At 42.9% G+C, this 20587-nt stretch overlaps 1 protein-coding gene across 1 annotated transcript; it reads right to left on the bottom strand.

The window, feature by feature from the left end:
• Positions 1-619: 619 nt before the first annotated feature.
• Positions 620-19668, bottom strand: cavin2a (caveolae associated protein 2a). Its single transcript, XM_028591545.1, has 2 exons — positions 18958-19668; positions 620-2889 (listed from the first exon to the last, which is right to left on the bottom strand). Exons 1-2 carry the CDS (start codon positions 19504-19506, stop codon positions 2026-2028), a joined length of 1413 nt encoding a protein of 470 aa, XP_028447346.1. The 5' UTR covers positions 19507-19668; the 3' UTR covers positions 620-2025.
• Positions 19669-20587: the final 919 nt, after the last annotated feature.

Raw genomic sequence — 20587 nt, 5'->3', positions numbered from 1 at the left:
ATATAGTAACTCAAAACAAATTCACAGCTAAGACATTTACTGTATGAAGTACACACACACACACACACACACTCAAGGGCAGTTATTATAAAGGTACTATTTCATGGTGCTTACGCTGTAAACCTACCTAGAGTAGTGTGCCTCACATAGAAACAAAAAGAAATTAGAATTCCTGAACATAAACAAAGTTGCCCTGCAGAAACAACAAAGGGGCTGTAAAAGGGACATTTAGTATGTCAATATTAAAACCTGCAGGGTTCTTTGTGACACTAATGCATTTTTCTAGGCATTTAGAGTAGCTTCTATTCTGCATCGATGTCCTTCATTTGCATTAGTGTAATTTAGCACAAACATGTTACCTGGTTATTTGCAATAAAATATCTTTTATCTTTCATAGTCTATTGATTGGTGTTCGCAAGAACATTTAGGCTATTACAAATGCTATCTATTCTAATTTTCAACACCTGGAGGTAGGGTTGGGTATCGTTTTTTTTTTTTTTCCGATACGGGTGCTGAAACGATACTTTTAAAAACGGTGCCGGTGCCTAAACGGTGCCTGAACCAATACTTTTAAAAATATGTATACATTTTTTTTAAAAGGAGCACAAAACGACAGTCGGCGACATTAAAGAATGGCTCATTTATATGGTCAAAATTAAAGGATTATAACTTATTTCACCAGTAAATTGGTGGTAAACGACAAAACAACCGCTAGATAGAAAAAGGGTAATTTTCAATAACTTTGAATGCACCACGAGGCTGGTGAGGAGAGTTTCAAGTGAACGCACCGTCTGTGTTGTTTTTCCGACAACGGTAGCTACAGAGCGTTACGTCTCCGTGTTGGAATCCTCTACAGTGAAATACAGACACACCGTTTAACGTTAGCTGTCAGCATTTTAACCATGTTTAATCCAGCTGCTAGCTAACGGTAGGCTAACGTTACCTGCTGCCAAGTGTATTATGTTAACTAGCGTGCAGAGATGTTTCCGTTGCCTCCAACGTCCGTTTCCAAGCATCAGAGGGCAGCGCTGGCATTTTAGTTGCACCGAAATGAGGCACCGAAATCTGCGTTGCTACTCGGTCTGGTAGATACCGGTTGTTAAGGCAGCGGTGCCGTATTAGCACTGGGTATCGGTACCCAACCCTACCTGGAGTTTACTCAATTGACAATCATTAATTACTAAAATATTTTTAAGTATCACACACCCACAACTCATGTGGTATTCTAGGTAGGTAGGTCGGAGTCGGAAGTGACGAATTGAATCTCATTATGGAAGTAACAAACAATTTGACGAGCGCAGGTGAAGGACAGGAAACAAGTAAGCGCCACTCGGACTTCTTAAGTTTCGTCACCTGTTATTTAAGATCTGGCCTTTTTAAGCACAGGTCCAAAGAATTTTAGTAAACCTCTCTAGTTCACCACAAAACACCCCAGGACCTTTTCACTGAAAACCCTGAAACTTCCCATTCCAACTCTTGCACAACCTGCCAACACCCTGCCTCAACAGGCTGCTGGCAGTACCACTGTTGCCAAAGATTTACTATTTTTTTTCACACACAATAAAAACTACACAAAGAATGAAGATGCTATTTGTCAGTGAGGAAGAGAGCTCCAGTGGCAGACAAACACACCAGGAGGGAGATAGTCGGCCCAGCGTCCTGGAGACGTGCTGCTGTTAAAGAGGTGGGCACCAGTTGATGGGAGTGAGTTACGGTGTGTTGGCGCAATGGTACTTTCTTTGGGACAACCCTGTTCAGGGTTCAGGAAGCACTTGCACCAGATTCTGATACACTGTGGGGTATAGTTGTCAACCTAGTTGCTTATACAGTCTGTGTCAAGGTTTTTAGACCAAGATGGTAATAATCAAAAGGTAGTGTTGCAGGAATAGTCCAAGGATGGACTACCTTAGGAAGCTGTGAGTATGTTTCTAGTCTACATTGGAGGGAAAATGTGTGCCTGATGGGTGCAGAAAAATTGAGCGAGAAAAGAAACTATAATTGATGCTTTCTGAAAATTAAATCATATTAAGACACTTGCTGTACAGCAATTGTTGCTGTGGGAATCTGGGCATCTGCTGCTGGCTCAACAGGGCTTTTGTGTTTCTCTTCTTCTTCCTCTTCTTCTTCCTCGTCAACATCTTCATCAAGCTCTGGAACTGCCAGGCCAGCAATACGATCGCCATTTATCTCGCCCTCGATGCTTGAGGCCTCTCCATTGATAGCCAGCCCTGCCTTCATGCTCTCTGGGGTGGAGGGACTCAGCATCTCCTGAATCTGCTCCACAACGCCTTCTTGGGTATGCACCTCTGCCGAGGGAATCTCACCATCTAAGCTTTCCAGAGCAGGAATCTCCACGTGGGCTTCTTCTCCAGGTGACCCCATGTCATGAGCGAGGGTTTCCCCATCTCGGACTTTCTTGACATTGAAAGTCATGGGAGACACCTTGAAAGAGGAGGACTTGGCAGTCGGACTCTTGGGGTGGTTAGGGGTGAGGCTCTTCCTGAGTTTCTCGCGCTTCTCCGGCGGCACAATCTTGGTGGTGATCTTGGTCATCTTCTTTTCAATGCTCTCACGCGAGAAGGCCTTCTTGAGACTATCAACCTTCTTCAGACTGTTGCGCTTGAACTTGTCAGCCCTTCTCTCAAATGTGTGGGAAGTGCCCGTTGCGGCCTCGCACTGAAACATCTCGTCCTCCTCAAGGTGTGCTGGAAGATCATCGTCGTCATCGGAGGACAGACTAATGGTCTGGAGACCCTCAGGGGCATGGCTGCCATCAACAGAGCAAGCAACAGACGGAGCAGGACGGATGGATTCTGCATCATACTGGCTTGGTTGTGGGGTCTTGAGGGAGTCCTTGACCAACACACTAGAGGGGATCTCATTGTCTTCCTATTGGGAAACAGAAGGACAAAAACAGGAGGGTTAAGAGGGCGGCCTTTTGGATCAGTTACAAGTGAGCATAGTTGCTTGAACCAAGCTTTAGTTTGATAAGGAATTACCTTGATGATATCTTTGTTTGAATTTATTCTAGTCAGGTTTAGCCATTAGACAACTTTACAAGTTCCAATGACTTGGATTGGAATTCTTGACCATGATGATCAAAGTCAAGATATTGCAGGTGTACTTCCAGATACACATCCCCAAAAACATGTTTATGTATACATCTCTGGCCATGGTTCGGCCATTGTAAATGGCTGTCTGTGTTTAATAGCTTATACTCTGGACACTACACATATTGGTTGTCTGCCTGCTGAAAACAGAGGAAATCAGTCTCTATCTCAAGACATCTGAGGAATTCCACCTTTTCACTGCAAGAGACACACCTCTCCTGTTTTATGTCTCTCTCTGCCTTTAACCTGCCATCCATTAACACATTGATGACCATAAACCGAGTGGAAAGGAGAGCAGTAGGTTCAATATCCAGTTTCATTTTGTTTCTCCTCAGTCTCTTCTTCCTCCCTCTGACTTGCTGCCCATTCATCTGTGCACAATTACGCAATCACACACATGCAGGCACACCCATACACATACTATGTTACACTCCAATGGGGATTTATGAGCTAGAGTTCCACCTGCCCCCATCCTTTCACACCCAGGAGTGAGTGGAGAGTCGAGGTGCAGCTTCAGTGGTTCACATACTCCACTACACATTTGAAATGCTCATAGAGAAACCCTCCCAGTGACATCAGCTTTAAAGTACCACCGCTGGATACTTGGTTTTGAGTGCTAAACGTGTTTCATAAAGTCATTTTCTGACGGGGCTAAGATTACAGTAGCACCACAACACGGGGAGTGCTTTTGGGTGATTCAAGTAAGTGTTTAATTCTGAATATGAGCTTTGTGGCTTTAACTTGGAATTTAAACTATATGCAGTCACAGGTCCAATAGCGGGGTTACTCATTAATTATTTGAGATGTTTAACCACAGAATATGTCAATATCAAGCACCAGCGTTGGTGCCAGTCACCCTCAGTGTATGCTGGAATGACACATTTTTAACAATAGTTGTTTCTTTGCAACCATGTGTGTAAGAATGAGTCTGCATTATAGTATGAATGCATTTCCAAGAATGCTCTTAAAACAATACAGGATTGCTTAAAGTTACAGCATGCCATGGGTTGCTGAAGGAGTGAGCAATGCATCTTGCTTGGGGTGTCATTAACACATACTTAAGGACTAGGCCAACCAGATAGTCTACAGGAGTCCTGCCTCCTGTCCATTCTTCATTCAACACTCAGTGGTGTGTTCTTGCAGGATTGCACCTGCAATCTCGCTTTAGCCCATTCAAGCCAATTTTGACGTGCTGCTATTTGCTGCTATTTGCTGCTATTTTCAAGAAGTACCGGTAGGTCAAATGTGTGAGATAAGATGATAAAGAATCTGTGACAATTATATTCTAGTATATGAGACCATCACAAGAGCGTATCAAATTGTGTTTAGTTCCTAAAACAACTTCTAGAACTTTTGCATGATTTTTATTTTCCCGATTGCATTAACTGTGGCGTGAGAGACCTGAGGCTATATTTGAGGCTTCAGGATTATGGCCAACTGCTGTTCTACCTTGATCTCATCCATGGCAGTTCACAACGCTCCTTTTAGGCGCCTAAACAACTTCCTGGTGTATAGAAAGCTCCTAAGAGATGAAAAGCCAAGCTGAAACTCTACTGTTTTTACCACTTTGCAGACACCTGATACCTCTTGCCTGTATCTCAAACATGCAGGCACACACCTGTACTGCAGTTCAGGTGTGTGCCAAACATGTGTGGTATCTCCCAGCTAATGTCAATAAATCTGTCAGCGTGTTCTTAAAGGCAACACGCAACAAAGCCACGTTTACAAGGGAAGAAAAAAAAAATACACAGTGCAATACTGTATATAGTACAGTAGGAGTGATTACTTAGTTAAAAAATGAGATACTACCAGAGGTAGTACAAATACAAATACTTTGTTACCTTCCTTAAGTAGAAATTTTGGGTATCTATAATTTACTGGAGTAATTATTTTACAGCAGACTTTTTACTTCTACTCCTTACATTTTCACGCAATTATCTGAAAATGGTTGGATGCAAAAACAACTCCTTTCAAATGCGCTGCGAGCTCTGCGCACCCAAGTACCACAAGCTAATAGTTTCCAAAACTCGTCGTCTAATTTGAAAAAGCATATTGATATAATTTTTTCCCCTTACATTACTTTTACTTTTATACTTTAAGAAGTTTTGAAACCAGTACTTTTACACTTAAAAAGCTTGAGTTGATATTTCAAATGTATTTTTAAACCCTAGTATCTATACTTCTGCCTGAGTAATAAATGTGAATACTTTTGACACCTCCGCATACTACTGGTATCAATATTTTTGTGATGCTCCTCCTTATAGGTAACAATTATAAACCATCAAGAACTGCTTCTCTGTATGTGTTCACAGTTTGTGAGTTTTTATTTGCAACTACCAACCACTAGGGATATGTAATCATCCCCAAAAAGCTGGGAGTTGTGATGAACTGCTGGTTTGTAACTTGAATTCCAAGGTAGCACCTTGGGGAAAGCTCTGGTTACCAATAACTATGGTTTTGTTTGACTGTGACTCCTCCCTTTCAGTTTTGTTCTCTGCGGCCGCCCCATTGTGAAACTATTATTGTAGCAGAACTGTTTTCAAATGTGTGTGGAGAGTAGTGTAACTGTATCTCAATCCGTCAGATCTATGTACGCATTAACAGTCTACACATTTACAAATCGTAATACATAATCAGAGATATGTTTTTACGCATTTACAAATCCCATTATGCACACACAGTTTAGAATACACATTTGCAGATTCCCGTAGACACAAATGTCAGTTTGCATTTAGAGATTATTTTACACATTTAAAAATGTAATGACGCACACACAGATTGAGATACGACTCTACGTACACAAATAGTCTAGCTCTGCTACAATAATTACCCCATTTTGCTGTTGGTCTGACACTGCACCACACCCACAGAGACAGTGTGGATCTCAACGTGTTCATGCAAAACCAAATCAGAAAGTCAGGAACTGTGTAGGTGGCAGCTTTTGTACTGGGCACGTTAGATGTAACGGAGAACCAGAAAGATGATATTATTCCAGACTTTACGCTTATCTCCCTTTTCTGTGTGTACATTTCAAGTCACATGCAGTCAAATAGATTTAATCAGTATGGCGTTTTTAAGAGGTAAACAGCCACCTAATCTGACCAGTCACGATGAGAAAATCAGAGTCAATATGACCTTTCCTGACCCTCAGTGAAAAATTCCCTTATAAAAAACACTAATCTTTTCTGATTGTTTAGTGGTGTTAAGATTTCTAAAGATTCAGTCGTGACTCCTGTGCTCGTGTCAGGGCATGCCAAAGATTTTCTGACTTGGCTCATACATGTGGGTACTGGGGTGTGTGGGAGGCAGCAACCGAAACTCTAACGATCCCTGCAATGAAAACTGAGCTGTAATACCACATGCTGTACAAGACCTTCTGCAGTAATACGGTCTGTTTTATTGATTGATTCATGCGTAACTTTCCTCACTTATGCATTTTCATTGATAAGTGCTTTTACTAATCACACAGCAAGAGTTTCCAATGTTCTTCGTCGCATTGTTTCCCCGGCACTGACTTCATCTTTTATTTGATTTGACTGATAAAATGCTGTTTCTGGGTTTAGCTGTCCAAGTAGTAAAATAGGGTGAATTAGGGTGTCCTTAGTTTAACCCCCAACAGTCTTGGCAAGCGAGCTAGAACAAACAAAATCTTCCTAAATACCATTTGACCCAGGTCTGTCCTGTGTTTGCATGTGCATCTCACATTCTGGCACTTATCTCCTGGGAATCCCTTTAATTAATGCATCCTCTAAGCAAGCACTTACAGTATTAGCCACGGAGAATGTGATATGTGCGTGTGCGTGTGTGTGTGTGTTCGTGTTCTGTGTGTCTTTGTGCCAGTGTGTATTTGTCCAGCCATGTAGGACATCAGCCATTGTTTAAAGAAACTGTTTAAGAGAGCAAAATAAATTTGTAGCAAACCAAAAAACAGAATTAATTGTGTGTGACAGCAAGTTTACTGTGCTTTAATGGGGAGCACACTTCAAAAGATATTTCAAACGCTTATGTAATGGAGTTCAAGACCTCATTTAACAGTTGCATGGTAGAACTGCCATCCAATTGCAAGTCCTGCAAGGTGTTACTAAGCCAGAGCTTTTGTAAGTCAATTCTCAGGAATGTTCTGCTCTATTCAAACAGAAAGAGAGAGAGAGATCAGGGTGGGGCGGGACGGAGTCGCCACTGATTCAGACAGCTCAGATGGGCTCATGTTACTCTCTGAGTGAGTGTCTCTGTTTAGAACAGTGTTTCTCAACGGGGGCGTTCAGAAGATGATGGGGGGCGTTGGAAGCAATATTTTGGAAAGGGGGGCGTTGAGGTGCCGTTGGGGGGCGTTTGTTAGAAAGCTAGTTTAAACCAAAGATTCACAATAACAATACATGTTTACACTTAAACTACTAAAGAATAAGTAGTCTGCAACATTAAAAGCTGCCAGTTTATAGCACTGCGACTGGACGAGACGGGTATCCTAACTTCTCTGTGCTTCGGTCAGCTTTGTTTGGCGCAGCTCCGTGCTGCCTTCATTGAAACGGGACGTCAGAGCATCGTCTTAAATGAGCTCTGTAGCTACTAGTGAAGCTGCGTTCAGATAAGAAAAAAAAAGCAATCGCCCCGACGTCCTGTTGTATTCTTTAACCCCCCAATGTAGCACAAGTAGACTTTATATTTCACAGTAACAGTTTTTCGTCAGATGGTTTATTAACGTTTCCTACCGTACCTGAATGCAGCTTAATTTCACGGAGAAAGAGACGTGCGAGAGATATCGACTGTGCTTTGTTATTTGGCAAACGTGTAGCTGTTCCATAAACTGTCGGGCAGTTCAGGGCCTGTGTTTGGTGTTTTAAAAAACTTTCTTATGGAAGCGATAGAGGCAGTGATGTCACTGTTTAGTGTACGGGACTCTCACACCTCCACCAAACACAGCGCGATGTGGGGTTGCGTTTTCTCCAAACGTTTTTTTCTATTTACTCCCAAGACAGGCGATAGCAAACCTAGACTCTTCTAAGCATTAAAAAACGTCTCTCACTAACTTTCAAAGGTTGTAAACTTATTTCCATTCGGCAGTAGGTGTCGTTCTTCAAGTCGTTTGTCATCACCAAAATACTTTTGTGTGTGTGTGTGTGTGTGTGTGTGTGTGTGTGTGTGTGTGTGTGTGTGTGTGTGTGTAATCCTTCTGCTTTTACCCCTTGATAAGGGCCAGCTTGTTTTCCGTTGGAACAATTCGATTTTAGATTTGAATGAAAAATAGATTTGAATGTTAAATTGCTAGTTTCTGATTGGCTACTGTTAGTGTTTGTAATAATAATAATAATAATAATAATAATAATAATAATAATAATAATAATAATAAGCATAATACATTTTATTTAAAGCACATTTCATGACACCCAAGGTCTTTTCACAAACAAAAAAGGACATTCAAATTATAGTCATCTTATAAAAGGTGCTGAGGTTCACACCATGCAGCAGGTCTTTTGATAATACCTAATTATAGTTTGAATGTTACATATCTAGTCGTTCTGATTGGCTGCTGTTATTTAATTTGAATGTCAAATGGTTGCATTTTTTTTTTAAACCTGTAAATATATATAATTTCTATTCACATGGCGTTTTTGATACCTGGGAAACTGATACATGTGTTGTTTGTCATTCAATGATTTGATTTTTTGATTATTTTTTATAACAATAGTAACAACATTAATAGGCCTATATTAGGGCGTAATCATTAATATTCAGGGCATTTAGCCTACATAATATTTGATGGGGGGCGTTAGGGACCTGGATAATGGATAGGGGGGCGCTGGCACAAAAAAGGTTGAGAACCACTGGTTTAGAACGATACCCTATACCGTTTCTTTTGCATCTCTTCTCTTGCCTTTATTTATGTGTGTGCATCTGCAACTAATGACAATAATGTCCCATCATCAGCTGTACGTTCAGTGTATGGTGCTAATTAACATACTTTAGCACACTAATCACACTAAACTAAGATGGTGAACATGCTAAGCATTATACCTCCAAACAGCATGCTGCCTTTGTCAATGTGAGCATGTTAGCATGGTGATGGTAGCATTTAGCTTAAAGCACCACTGTGCTTAAAAAAGGTATAATATGCAGCAATTTCCTAAAAAACAATGTATAGACTTATATAAAAGTAATCCCTCTTAATCATCACTTATGACCCACTACAAGTGTTTGACAGTGGCTGTATGTGGATGGAACCCCCCCCCCCCCCATGACCTCTGCCTTCATTTTCTCTTTTCTTCTTATTTTTCTGTGTGCGGGACGTTGAAGGGCGTCGACAACAGGTGTGTATTCCTGGCCCTTCGGAGGACGAATGGAGGTTTTCCAAATCCTAACAGGCGAGGTTAGTACAGGTGTGTTGGCACAGTGAGTCAGGCGCCTCCGGGGGACTGCACCAATGAGAGGGTACACCGTCACCACCGCACACACAGAAATGCAAGTGTGTGCACATTTGCCATTGCCAAGCCCCTGCCCTGCAATTATTTTGTTACAGAATGAGAAAGACGGGAGGCTTAGTTTATAAAAACAGGGTGCAAACAGATTGCAGACAAACTGAACTGAGAATGTACACACGTTTTGTATTGATTGATAGACTTTTTTTGTACTGCATATTTCATACAATGGGCTTCTGAATATTCCCCTTTTCAGTCTGTTAAAGCTGCAGTGGGTAGAAAGCAATTTTTTTTTTTTAAGTAGAGTGAGACTTCTTCCTGCAGCTCTCCTTCTCTCCTCTCTATCACACAAGAATATGCAAGTGCAGAACAGCCAATAGGAACGCTCTCTCTCTCCCTGAAATGAGCTGCGATTGGCCAAAGTCTCCCGGCACAAGCTAGATTTTCTAAAGCTTGACAAGTGAGCCAATAGGAGGTGTACAAGTCTAGTTCTCGCTCAGTCCACTTTAACTACAATATGCTGAACAATTATTACAGACTTTTTGCCCAACAACTTAAAAAATGAATTGCATACCACAGCTTTAATTTAGCCCCACCCTCCCTTTATTCTCTAAATTTGTCAAACCTTATCTGTAATTCAACCTACCTTCATTCAAAATCTAGTCTGAAACTCGTGATTGTGCAGATGTGCCTTCATCTGCATGTTTTGATTACATCCTTCCCATTACAGTGCAGTCCGTTGTTTTAAAGTTCACCCCGACCCAGCTTGTTGCGTAACATCAAGCCCCTTCCATTCCCACCCCAATGTGCACGAGGAGCCATCTGTGGACGGAGGAAGGAAGGAGGAAAGGAAATGGAATTCTGCTATTTGTCATGGGACTGAGTAACATGATAAACTCTCAATGTACTATACACTGTGTATTGTACTCTATGCACTCCCTTGTACTAATGATTATATAAATATTCTTTACAACTCTACAGATCTTAGCCCAACACCATACCACCTAACAAGTATGCTTAAATTGTGACAAACATTATGATTCCAAGTAACATCAATCAGCGACTTCGTGCCAATTCTGAATTATGCCTCTTGGCCTCATACCCATGAAGCTTTGCATAAACAAGTTATGGCAATCTTTCCCATCTGCGCCCCTCCCATTTCTGCTTCACCAAAAGAAAACACGGCTTGTTTATTCGCTTTGCAATCTTGCGTAATCACACAACACAATAACCAATTCAGGCGTGATGTCATGCTGACATGCTGGCAGAATGGAGATCGTGGCAATGATGATGTAGGATGTCTGTTCACTCAGCCCATAATTTACCGGATGGCAATCCTTGCACTTCGGATGATCATGGCATAGTATTCATTATATAAGAACCCCATAGTTTACTGGACCATTGCGCTCCTTGTCACTTACTGCACATCCTTTACATCAGCCAGATCACACCGCTACACCCGCACTTTCCACTGCTTGTCTTGCACCATCCCCTCTGCATTGATGAGGTAAATGTCTTCAGCAGTGACATTCCTTTACAGTTCTTGTTGCTGCAGTTTTCATCTTTAATCTCCTTTAGCTCTTTTGTTCAAATCTCCCAATATCCCCCCTTCTACACATTGTTTCAGCACAATCACCAAACTGTGCGTATCACGACCATTGTTTGATAAGGGCTGTGTGGAGATAGCACGAGCATTTTTGATAAGGCTACCCACCAATTGTCACAGCGTTTACCTCGTATAGAGGTCAAAGGGCACCAGTGTCCGCAGAGAAGCCCGGAAGTCATCATGTTATCTCGAGACGTGTTGTATTTATTCATATTTTATTTAAAAGCAGAGAAATAAGAACACTGAGATCCAGCATGGCTATTGTTTTCCCTTTTCCTGTCATGGATGTTGTGGCCTTGGCCAGTAGATTGAATAGACACCAGGGTTTGAAAAGTCCAAAAAGAGCAGAGAGAGAGGGAGCCAAAAGATGATAACTGGTTTGATTTTTTTTTTTTTTTTTTTGTTAAATAGGACATAGAGTTGCTTTGGCAGAACACCAGCTTAAAAAACTCCCAGCACTGTTTCTGTAACCATTTAGATAACTCTATCCCTTCAAGACATCACCGCCTGCATCTAACATGTCATATTGTTTGAGAGTGAAAGAGAAAAAAAGTGTGCAAAAGAGCTTACTTACATTACCTTAACACCTGTGACATAATTATAAACCTGCTAAATATGTGCTCTTGGCCATTCTGAAGAAAAAGAAGTGCAGTGCATCATGGGATATGCAGGGAGGCTAAACTATCTTAGGAGCTGCCACCTTTATTTATCTTTGTATACACGGCTTTGTTGTATGGTCCCTATTACTTTGTATATTGTTTTATAGCACCAACTTTTAGTCCACAGCAAATGGAAAGGACTTAAAAACAAACCCAACTTAGTAGCTAGCATACCTATCATACATCAGTCTGTGGTGGAGGCTCGCTCAGACTCAGTCAGTCTGAAGCTGTTGCAACTAGACTTTCACAGCAGGAATCTGCAGTTGGAAACTTGCCTTTGCCTCACCGACTGAAACTGTTGCGCAGACTTGTCAAACCTGTATGTGCCATCAGGCAGAAGAGCGAGCACTCAGGGTAAGACCTCCCGATACACAGGCATGTCTTTCGCCAACACAGTTTGCAAACTTAAATATAATCTCTTATCCAAACTTGCTCTTTTGGTATTATCAGTAGTGGACAAAAACAGACCCAATTTGTCATTTCGCCGTTCTTTTTCTCACGATGTTGATCTCTCTTTCCGACTCCTCCGCTCTTTAGTTTGTTTTTCTAAAACCCAGAGGATTATCTGAGGAATGATCCATCAAGGGAAAACAAGAATGATGACAAAGCTAGAAACCTGATTGTTCATTTAGAAAGCATGCCTAAAAGGCTGCGCGGACATATTAAGCTTATTACTGAGATCAGTTCTACTCCAAATCAACAGCACTCTTCCACAAAAACTTTGATTGTGAAAGATTGTGATAGACCCAATGTATGAAAGTCGCATACTGTACTCGTGGTCACTGGTAGGTGTAAATGATTTGTGGAAAATATCCAATTGTGGTATTTAGCAATATTCTCTCTATTGACGAAATTAAACGTTAATCGAGTTTTAACAAGCAGCCATTGACCATCAATAGCTTCAATAGCTAGCCGGGCCCTGTCCTCAGTGAAACTGTAGAGTTCACACACCTTCCAACTTTAAACAAAACCCACAATAGGCTTACAGAGTAAGCTAGTTGCTACTAGTGGCTCCCATTAGAGGGCACAACATGTAAATGAGACAGCTTTGGAGTTACTTGAATGCCTCCCCCCCCCTCCTCTTTTTGTGGAAGCTAGGCGTCTCCCAACACCTCCAGCCCCTGCGCAAAGCTAACACTGTCTCTGCACTTATCGCATAGACACAAAATTGATATCAACTGTCCCATCGAACTCCTGGTCAGACAGCTAAAAAAACAGTCCGTCGATTCAAAATGTCAAAGTAATGAAAGGTTACTCACATTAGTGAGTGTAAAGTAATACCTTCATGTGAAACTGTAGTCCCTTACACTACTTGCTTCTGAGAAAAACAGACCACAATGCTGTAATGCAGCCCTGTTTATTTATAGTTTCTAGACAGTGGCAATAGATGTAAAGTTACAGTAACTAGCCTGGCACTTTGAGTCAACTACCCTATTACTTTAACCCTCGGAGGACGAAAGACGCACCAAACAACGTTTGACAAAAAACCCTACTCAAAAAGCAATATAACAAAATTTAATTTCAGACAAAAAACTATACGGAAAGCTGAGTTTGTTGTTAACATTCTGATGTAACACACATGGGGATCATTTATATGCAAATACCCCTAAAAAGGTCATTTTAAGAAGATATGTGAAAATGCCCTTAGACTTTAGGGGGTTAAACTTCACCATGGGTAGAAGCTTGGTAGCATGTAGGCCCAGAATGTTTTAATGCAGTGAAGCAGCCAGCACTGCTTCAGGCTACAAGTTGGTGCTATATATCACCTGGTCGAAGGACACGGACACGGACACGGACACGGACACGGACACGGACACACACACACACACACACACACACACACACACACACACACACACACACACACACACACACACACACACACACACACACACACACACACACACACACACACACACACACACACACACACACACACACACACACACACACACACACACACACACACACACACACACACACACACACACACACACACACACACACACACACACACACACACTAGCCTACAGCCAGCGGCCTGCTCCAACCTGTGGAAATGGATAGGATTTTATGATGGAAGAGTCTGCACTGAACACACACACAATATGTGCACTACGAGTACACTCAAATATCTAATTGCCCCGGAACACATTGTTTTGGAGTTAAATAGGGTGTTAAATTTAACTCTCATCGTTGCTTCTTTAGGGGCCAGCTTAAAAGGTTTTCTCTTGTAGGAAAAGCTTGTATCACACATTTGTATGCACAAGGTGGGACCTATTTATTAAGCTATACTTACCCTCAGAGTAATGAGCTTTGAGTCATTAAGCTAAAAAGGTAAGAGCTTGGGGCGAGGCTGGGGACGGAATTACAGTTTGTCCTCCATGAGTGTGGAAAGAGTGATTTCACTTCCTGCTGCTTGAAGCCCACATCAAGTACAACCTTTGGTCAAGCGTCGATGTACAAAAGCTCTATGACGATAGGCAGCAAAGCAAACACGATGACAATGACTGAAGTGTAGCCGATCGCTCGACACCTGTAAACATCTTCTGAGCTGAAGGATGAGTCAGGACGGGCTGACAGACGGACGGAGAGACATTTCACAATCTGAAGAGTTTACGATTCATTCATTTCAACGTCAGCGAGGATCACTTAAGACGTGCATAACTGAATAATGAGAGACTAAAGAATCAGGAATCCACCATGGCTCCTACAGCACGTCGGCTATCAACAAAACGCACGTTGCAGTCATCGTGTTTAGTTTGGCTGGGGAGCATGTTTCTCTTTCCCTGCAATGTGATATGAATGTTATTTGATAGTGTGTGTGTGAGAGCCCCGACTGTTGTCACTCCCTGCCAGTCTGCGATTAGGGACCACAAAAACACACAGACAATCACCAAACATCCTCTTCCTCACCCCTCCGCCACTGGGGCCACATGACAACAACTACCTTCCCGCTGCTAAATAGCGAGCAAAACTCTCAACCAGGCCCACGTGTGCAAGGCGGGAGCGCAAATGCGATTCTTGCAGCGTTCAAATCCAATCTGCCACTGTGGTTTAACTCGTTTGTTGTGATGAAATGCCACTGTGAAATAAACACGGATGGGGGAGATTAAGATCTACTCAGAAATTAATGTCTTCTGTCACAGGAAAATGGAAATCCAAATATGCCGTACTTCACGCAACATGCCACAGTGATGCAGTTAGGATACGGTGTAAGAGTTATTTAAAGACTCAGGTAATGGGCCTTTGAAATTAATCCGTGGGTCAAATAATAGAAAATATCTGCAATCCAACGCAAAACATTTTACCTTTCCAAACAGTAATTACCAAAACAAATCTCTACACTGTACACACTGGAATCTCAGATGGCTGGGAATTATCTTATTATCCCATCATGTGTGTGTGTGTGTGTGTGTGTGTGTGTGTGTGTGTGTGTGTGTGTGTGTGTGTGTGTGTGTGTGTGTGTGTGTAAGAAAAAAAGACCCAGAGAGGGGAGGGCCATGTGGGGACAGGAAAAGCCCTGGTGCACAAAAAACAAACAAGGACCAAACATCGGTAATTAAGTCCTCATTACTCCCTGTTATGCACAGAGACGCAGTGGAGCGGGAGACAGCTCTGTCATTTCTGACTGACCGTGTCCACAGCCTTAGCGGCGATTAGACCCTTGCTCCCTGCAACAGTGGATGTTTACCCAGAAACCCTGTGTCTCCACCTCAGATGGCACGTACAGGGTGATGAGTGTTCTGGATCAATCGCAGGGGAGGAGGGCCTCTTGGCCAATAGCTACAGGGCTGGTATAGACAGTTTGGCTCTTTGGGTGTGCAGCAAATGTGCGTTATCAAAGAGTAGCGTGAGGCGTGCCGCATGTGCTTTCATGGCGTTTCAGGGAATCTGGACAGGTGGCTGGACCAAAGACAAAAAAAAAAAAAAAAAAAAAAAAAGTGGTCACATCGTGCAAGTTTGCGAGTTTGTATAAAAGACAAAGAAAAGGCCGGAGAGAGCAAAGGGAGAAGGGAAAACAGTAGGACATTTAAACATAAAGCCAAAGATATCAGACAAAACAATTACAACACAGCACCAGATGGAGAGAAAAAAAACTGAAAAAAAAAAGACAATACTGGAGGCAAAAATAAGAGATTAGGTGAGGCAGAAAGTGATGCACAGAAAAGAGTTAACACAAGCTCAGGCAGGAGAAAACAAGGGCTGAACAGATCTTTTATTTCCCTCTCCCCTCAGGCACGCCAAGTCTCATTTACCAGCTGTGTAACTGCATACACCTGACCCAACACATCATCCAATGGGCAAGTTGCACGCACGCACATGCTGTACGTACACATACCTGGGCCGCATCTACAAATGCTCCGCTCTTAGTTTGACACAAATTTGGAGGGACAAAAACTCAACTCACAGAAGTCCAATCATCACTTTTAACCGTTAGCCTTTGAGCAACACAACACTCCTGGTAGATAAAAGGAAACTTTAAATTATACCCCTAAATGCTCTAATAATATTAATATAATAGATCAAGTACAAAAACATTAAAAAGGTCCCATGACATGGTGCTCTTTGGATGCTTTTATATAGGACTTAGTGGTCCCCTAATACTGTATCTGAAGTCTCTTTTATATAGACCTTAGTGGTCCCCTAATACTGTATCTGAAGTCTCTTTTATATAGACCTTAGTGGTCCCCTAATACTGTATCTGAAGTCTCTTTTATATAGACCTTAGTGGTCCCCTAATACTGTATCTGAAGTCTCTTTTATATAGGCCTTAGTGGTCCCCTAATACTGTATCTGAAGTCTCTTTTATATAGACCTTAGTGGTCCCCTAATACTGTATCTGAAGTCTCTTTCCCGAAATTCAGCTTTGGTGCAGAATTACAGCCACTAGAGCCAGTCCCACAATGAGCTTTCTTTAGGATGTGCCATTTCTGTGTCTGTAGCTATTAAGGAGGAGAGAAAGGGGGTCAAGGTGGAGGGTGGGGGTGTGGCCTTGACCAACTGCCACTTTGCTTGTTTGAAAGCCATGATTTTTTTTGTCTTTCTCATGGGTGGGCCAAATTGTCTGGGTGGGCAAAGCAGAGAAAGGGGAGGTAACCTTGCTCCTTATGACCTCATAAGGAGAAGATTCCAGATCGGCCCATCTGAGCTTTCATTTTCTCAAAGGCAGAGCAGGATACCCAGGCTGGGGGAAAGCAGATTAATGTTAAAAAAAAAAACCTCATAAAGTGAAATTTGCATGCCATGGGACCTTTAACACAGTGCATAGAAGGGAGAAAAACAAAGAGATATTTGCAGCCAGGAAAACCTAACATGAAAAATCCATAGGACGTGTGGAATTTGACAATGAATTGAAAAGAAAGCAACCACCGTCCAACTCTCACTATCTCTAAAGCAAAAGGACACTCCCTTGTAGCACATAAAAACTGAGCGGGATTCAATCAAATCAATCCACGGCACCTCGCCTACAGACACACAGAGCCACCTTGTACAGGGAAAGGTCTTGGCACCTGTTGCATTTGAACAACATAGCCTCAGTAACTGGGAAACCAGATAACAACAGTGGTTAAGAGCTCTCTGTGGCTCTGGCTGTGTCAACAATGCTCCCCCCTTTGCTGCCTGGGCACACACTTGCACACACATGCTCAGACGCACCCACACACACACCTAAGCATTAAAAACCATGTACTTATTCATGCACGAAGCAAACGCGGAGACCATGCCTAGACCATGTTTTTTTTGGTTGAGTGGAAATGCATCTGTCAAACACAATATGGAACCGCTTTCATCTTGCATGGCAACCGCATGATAAATATGCATATCAAGATTCCAGGTTGAAGTTGAAAGCCTATCTTTTACATGTTGTGTTAGTAGTTTCGACCAAAAAGTTTCAACCATTTTTGTGTCTTGAGATGAAGTGAGGGACGGGTTATGTAAGGATACTTTCCACTCCTAATTTCCCGGGGGGGGGGGGAATTGGCAAGTTTATCGCTTTTTAGTGCCAGTTTAGAGTTTTACCCTCACAGGTGTGATATGGCAGTTGAAGTGGTAAATCTATCCAGAAGGGATCTGTCTGTCTGAATTATGACTGTGGGGTGTAAATAGATCAGTCAGTGTCTGAGCCCTCCTCCATTATCCTCAACAGCTCCGTTCCCAGACACACCCTTCTTCTCTCACACACACACACACACACACACACACACACACACACACACACACACACACACACACACACACACACACACACACACACACACACAGGAGGACATGAGAGGAAAAGTGCTGTAAATGCCTTCCAAACAGTTGACATTTTAAGCAAATCCTATTTCAGCAATTTGTGTGCAATGTACACTTCTATTACTACTGGTGTGTTTGAAATATATTAATTATGATAATTTCAGAGTCGAAAACAGTAAACCACATTTGTGAACTGAGCTCCACAGCCTTAGTCCTGTTCAACAAGTTTTAAAGTGTTGAAAATAAAATGAAGTGGTGTCCGTTGCCAACCAGGCACACAAGAACACATCCAAAACACACCCACTGCTGTAGTCAAATGTGAATGCAAATATGACACACACACACACACACACACACACACACACACACACACACACACACACACACACACACACAATAAAATGAGGCCTCATGTGGCAAATGTATCCTATGAAAAAAAATTTGCCAAGCCAAGATATTCTGACTCTAGTATGGATTACGCTCCAAAAACACTGGATCCTTCCCAAAGTGCAACTTGATAACATTAGATGCTATCAAGTTGCCTCCTAAATGCCAACTTTTTTAAACCCCACACCTCACTTTAGCATGGACCGCAGGTTTCTATAGAGCGAATATCTGGCACGTCACGCTAACACACATGGCACTTGATTTGATTTGAATTGTTCCTCGCCCTGTTTGCTTATCACCGCACAGGATGCAGGAGTTTTTCTACCAGGAAGTTATTGTATACAAACATTCTGATTGGGTCCATTAGCTACAAATATTACCACAAACACAACCCCGATGACATCACCTGGGTTATTTCCCCTCCAGAGCCAGATAAGACATTAACTATTTTCATAGTTTCTGACACTAATAATGTTATTTTTGGGGCTGTAGCCTAATACTAAATACTCTTTGAAACATTGAGCGTTACTATGTCACCTCACCTGGAATATGATCACTTTAAAGTGGTTCCTCTTCAGCAGGTGGCTGTGGTTTGCCTCCAGCTTCTTCACCTGGACCGCCTGTTTATCCATGCGCTCCCTCACATCCTTCAGGTGCCCGCTGACTTTGCGGGAGCGCTCGAGCAGCTTGCTGACGCTGTTGGAGGTGCTGACGTGGGTTTTGGACAGGCGGGTCACGTCCCCCTGCACGACCCGCACAGCGCCCTCCAGGTCGGCCTGCCGCTGCTCCATCCGCTGCTGGTTCTCCTGCACCGACTCCAGCATGTTGACCAGCTTGTCCAGCAGCGCCACCACGGTGATGGCGCTCACCTGGCCGCGGTCGACCGGGCTGCCCGGCGCGACCGCGGTCTGGCTGCTCGGACTTTTCAAGCCCAGCCGGGAGAGGGTGCCGGTCGGGGTCGGAGAGGACGGGGCGGACGACGGGCTGAAGCTCGGGATGAGCAGCTCCGTGTTTTCGGGCTGCGGCTGCGGGATGGTGTGGGTGCTGCCGGAGACGCTGTTGTGCTCGGCGTGAGACGCGTCTTCTTCCATGGTTCACAGGTGGTCAAATGTCCCGCTTTAAATGGGGGGTAATTCACCTAAACCGTAATGGCGTAGTAGCCTACCTAGCTTTACTCTCTCGGGTTGCTGCTGTCACTTGCTCCAGCTGAGAACTGAAGAGAGGGTGTTTTACTTCTCGGAGTTGCATCCACGCCCCTTTCTATCTTTCTCTTTACAGACACACACACACACACACACACGCTGTAAACTTTCAAAACACCTCCCCCGCAAGCCAAAGGGAGGGGCGTGGTTGCTGTGGAAACCGTGCAGGCCTAGCCCTATTAACAGAATAGAGGTAGAGTGTGTGTGTGTGTGTGTGTGTGTGTGTGTGTGTGTGTGTGTGTGTGTGTGTGTGTGTGTGTGTGTGTGTTCTTGTTTAACTACATTCATGGGGTCCAAACTGGGAATACAGTATACTTGTGGGCTCCGGACAGCTTTGTGGGGCCAAAATGCTGGACCCCCACAACATTAAAGGGCTGTTTAAGGGTTAAGACTTGGTTTTAGGATTAGGGTTAGAATTAGGTTATGGTTAGCGTGAGGGTAAGGGTTAATGTTAGGCATTCAGTTGTGATGGTTAAGGTTAGGGTGGGCTAGGGAATGCATTATGTCAATGACGGGTCCCCACAAAGATAGTGCCACGCACTAGTGTGTGTGTGTGTGTGTGTGTGTGTGTGTGTGTGTGTGTGTGTGTGTGTGTGTGTGTGTGTGTGTATTTCCTTGTATCCTAGTTTGCTTTGTGTTTTCCTGTGACTGCCAACCATTCCACTTTTTGCATGCCTGGCTGCATTTGAAAAATATGTGTGAAGGCTTTTGTTTACTGCACTCGCTGGTGTGTTTTTGGATCGTGGTCTACCAAATTGTAGGGGACTGGACTGCATTGTGATTGAGAAGCATGTGTGTGTGTGTGTGTGTGTGTGTGTGTGTGTGTGTGTGTGTGTGTGTGTGTGTGTTCTTTTGTGTCCGACGAAACAATAAAGTGAAGATAAAACTACAATCCAAATGAAAAGGCCGGTGTTATCTATATGTTTCTGGAACCTAGTATAATGTGAAATGCTGTAGATAGATCATGGGC

The sequence above is a fragment of the Perca flavescens genome, chromosome 11 (assembly GCF_004354835.1).
Source record: "Perca flavescens isolate YP-PL-M2 chromosome 11, PFLA_1.0, whole genome shotgun sequence".
In the NCBI taxonomy this organism is placed as follows: domain Eukaryota; kingdom Metazoa; phylum Chordata; class Actinopteri; order Perciformes; family Percidae; genus Perca; species Perca flavescens.
This window is presented reverse-complemented; position numbering and strand designations above follow the sequence as displayed.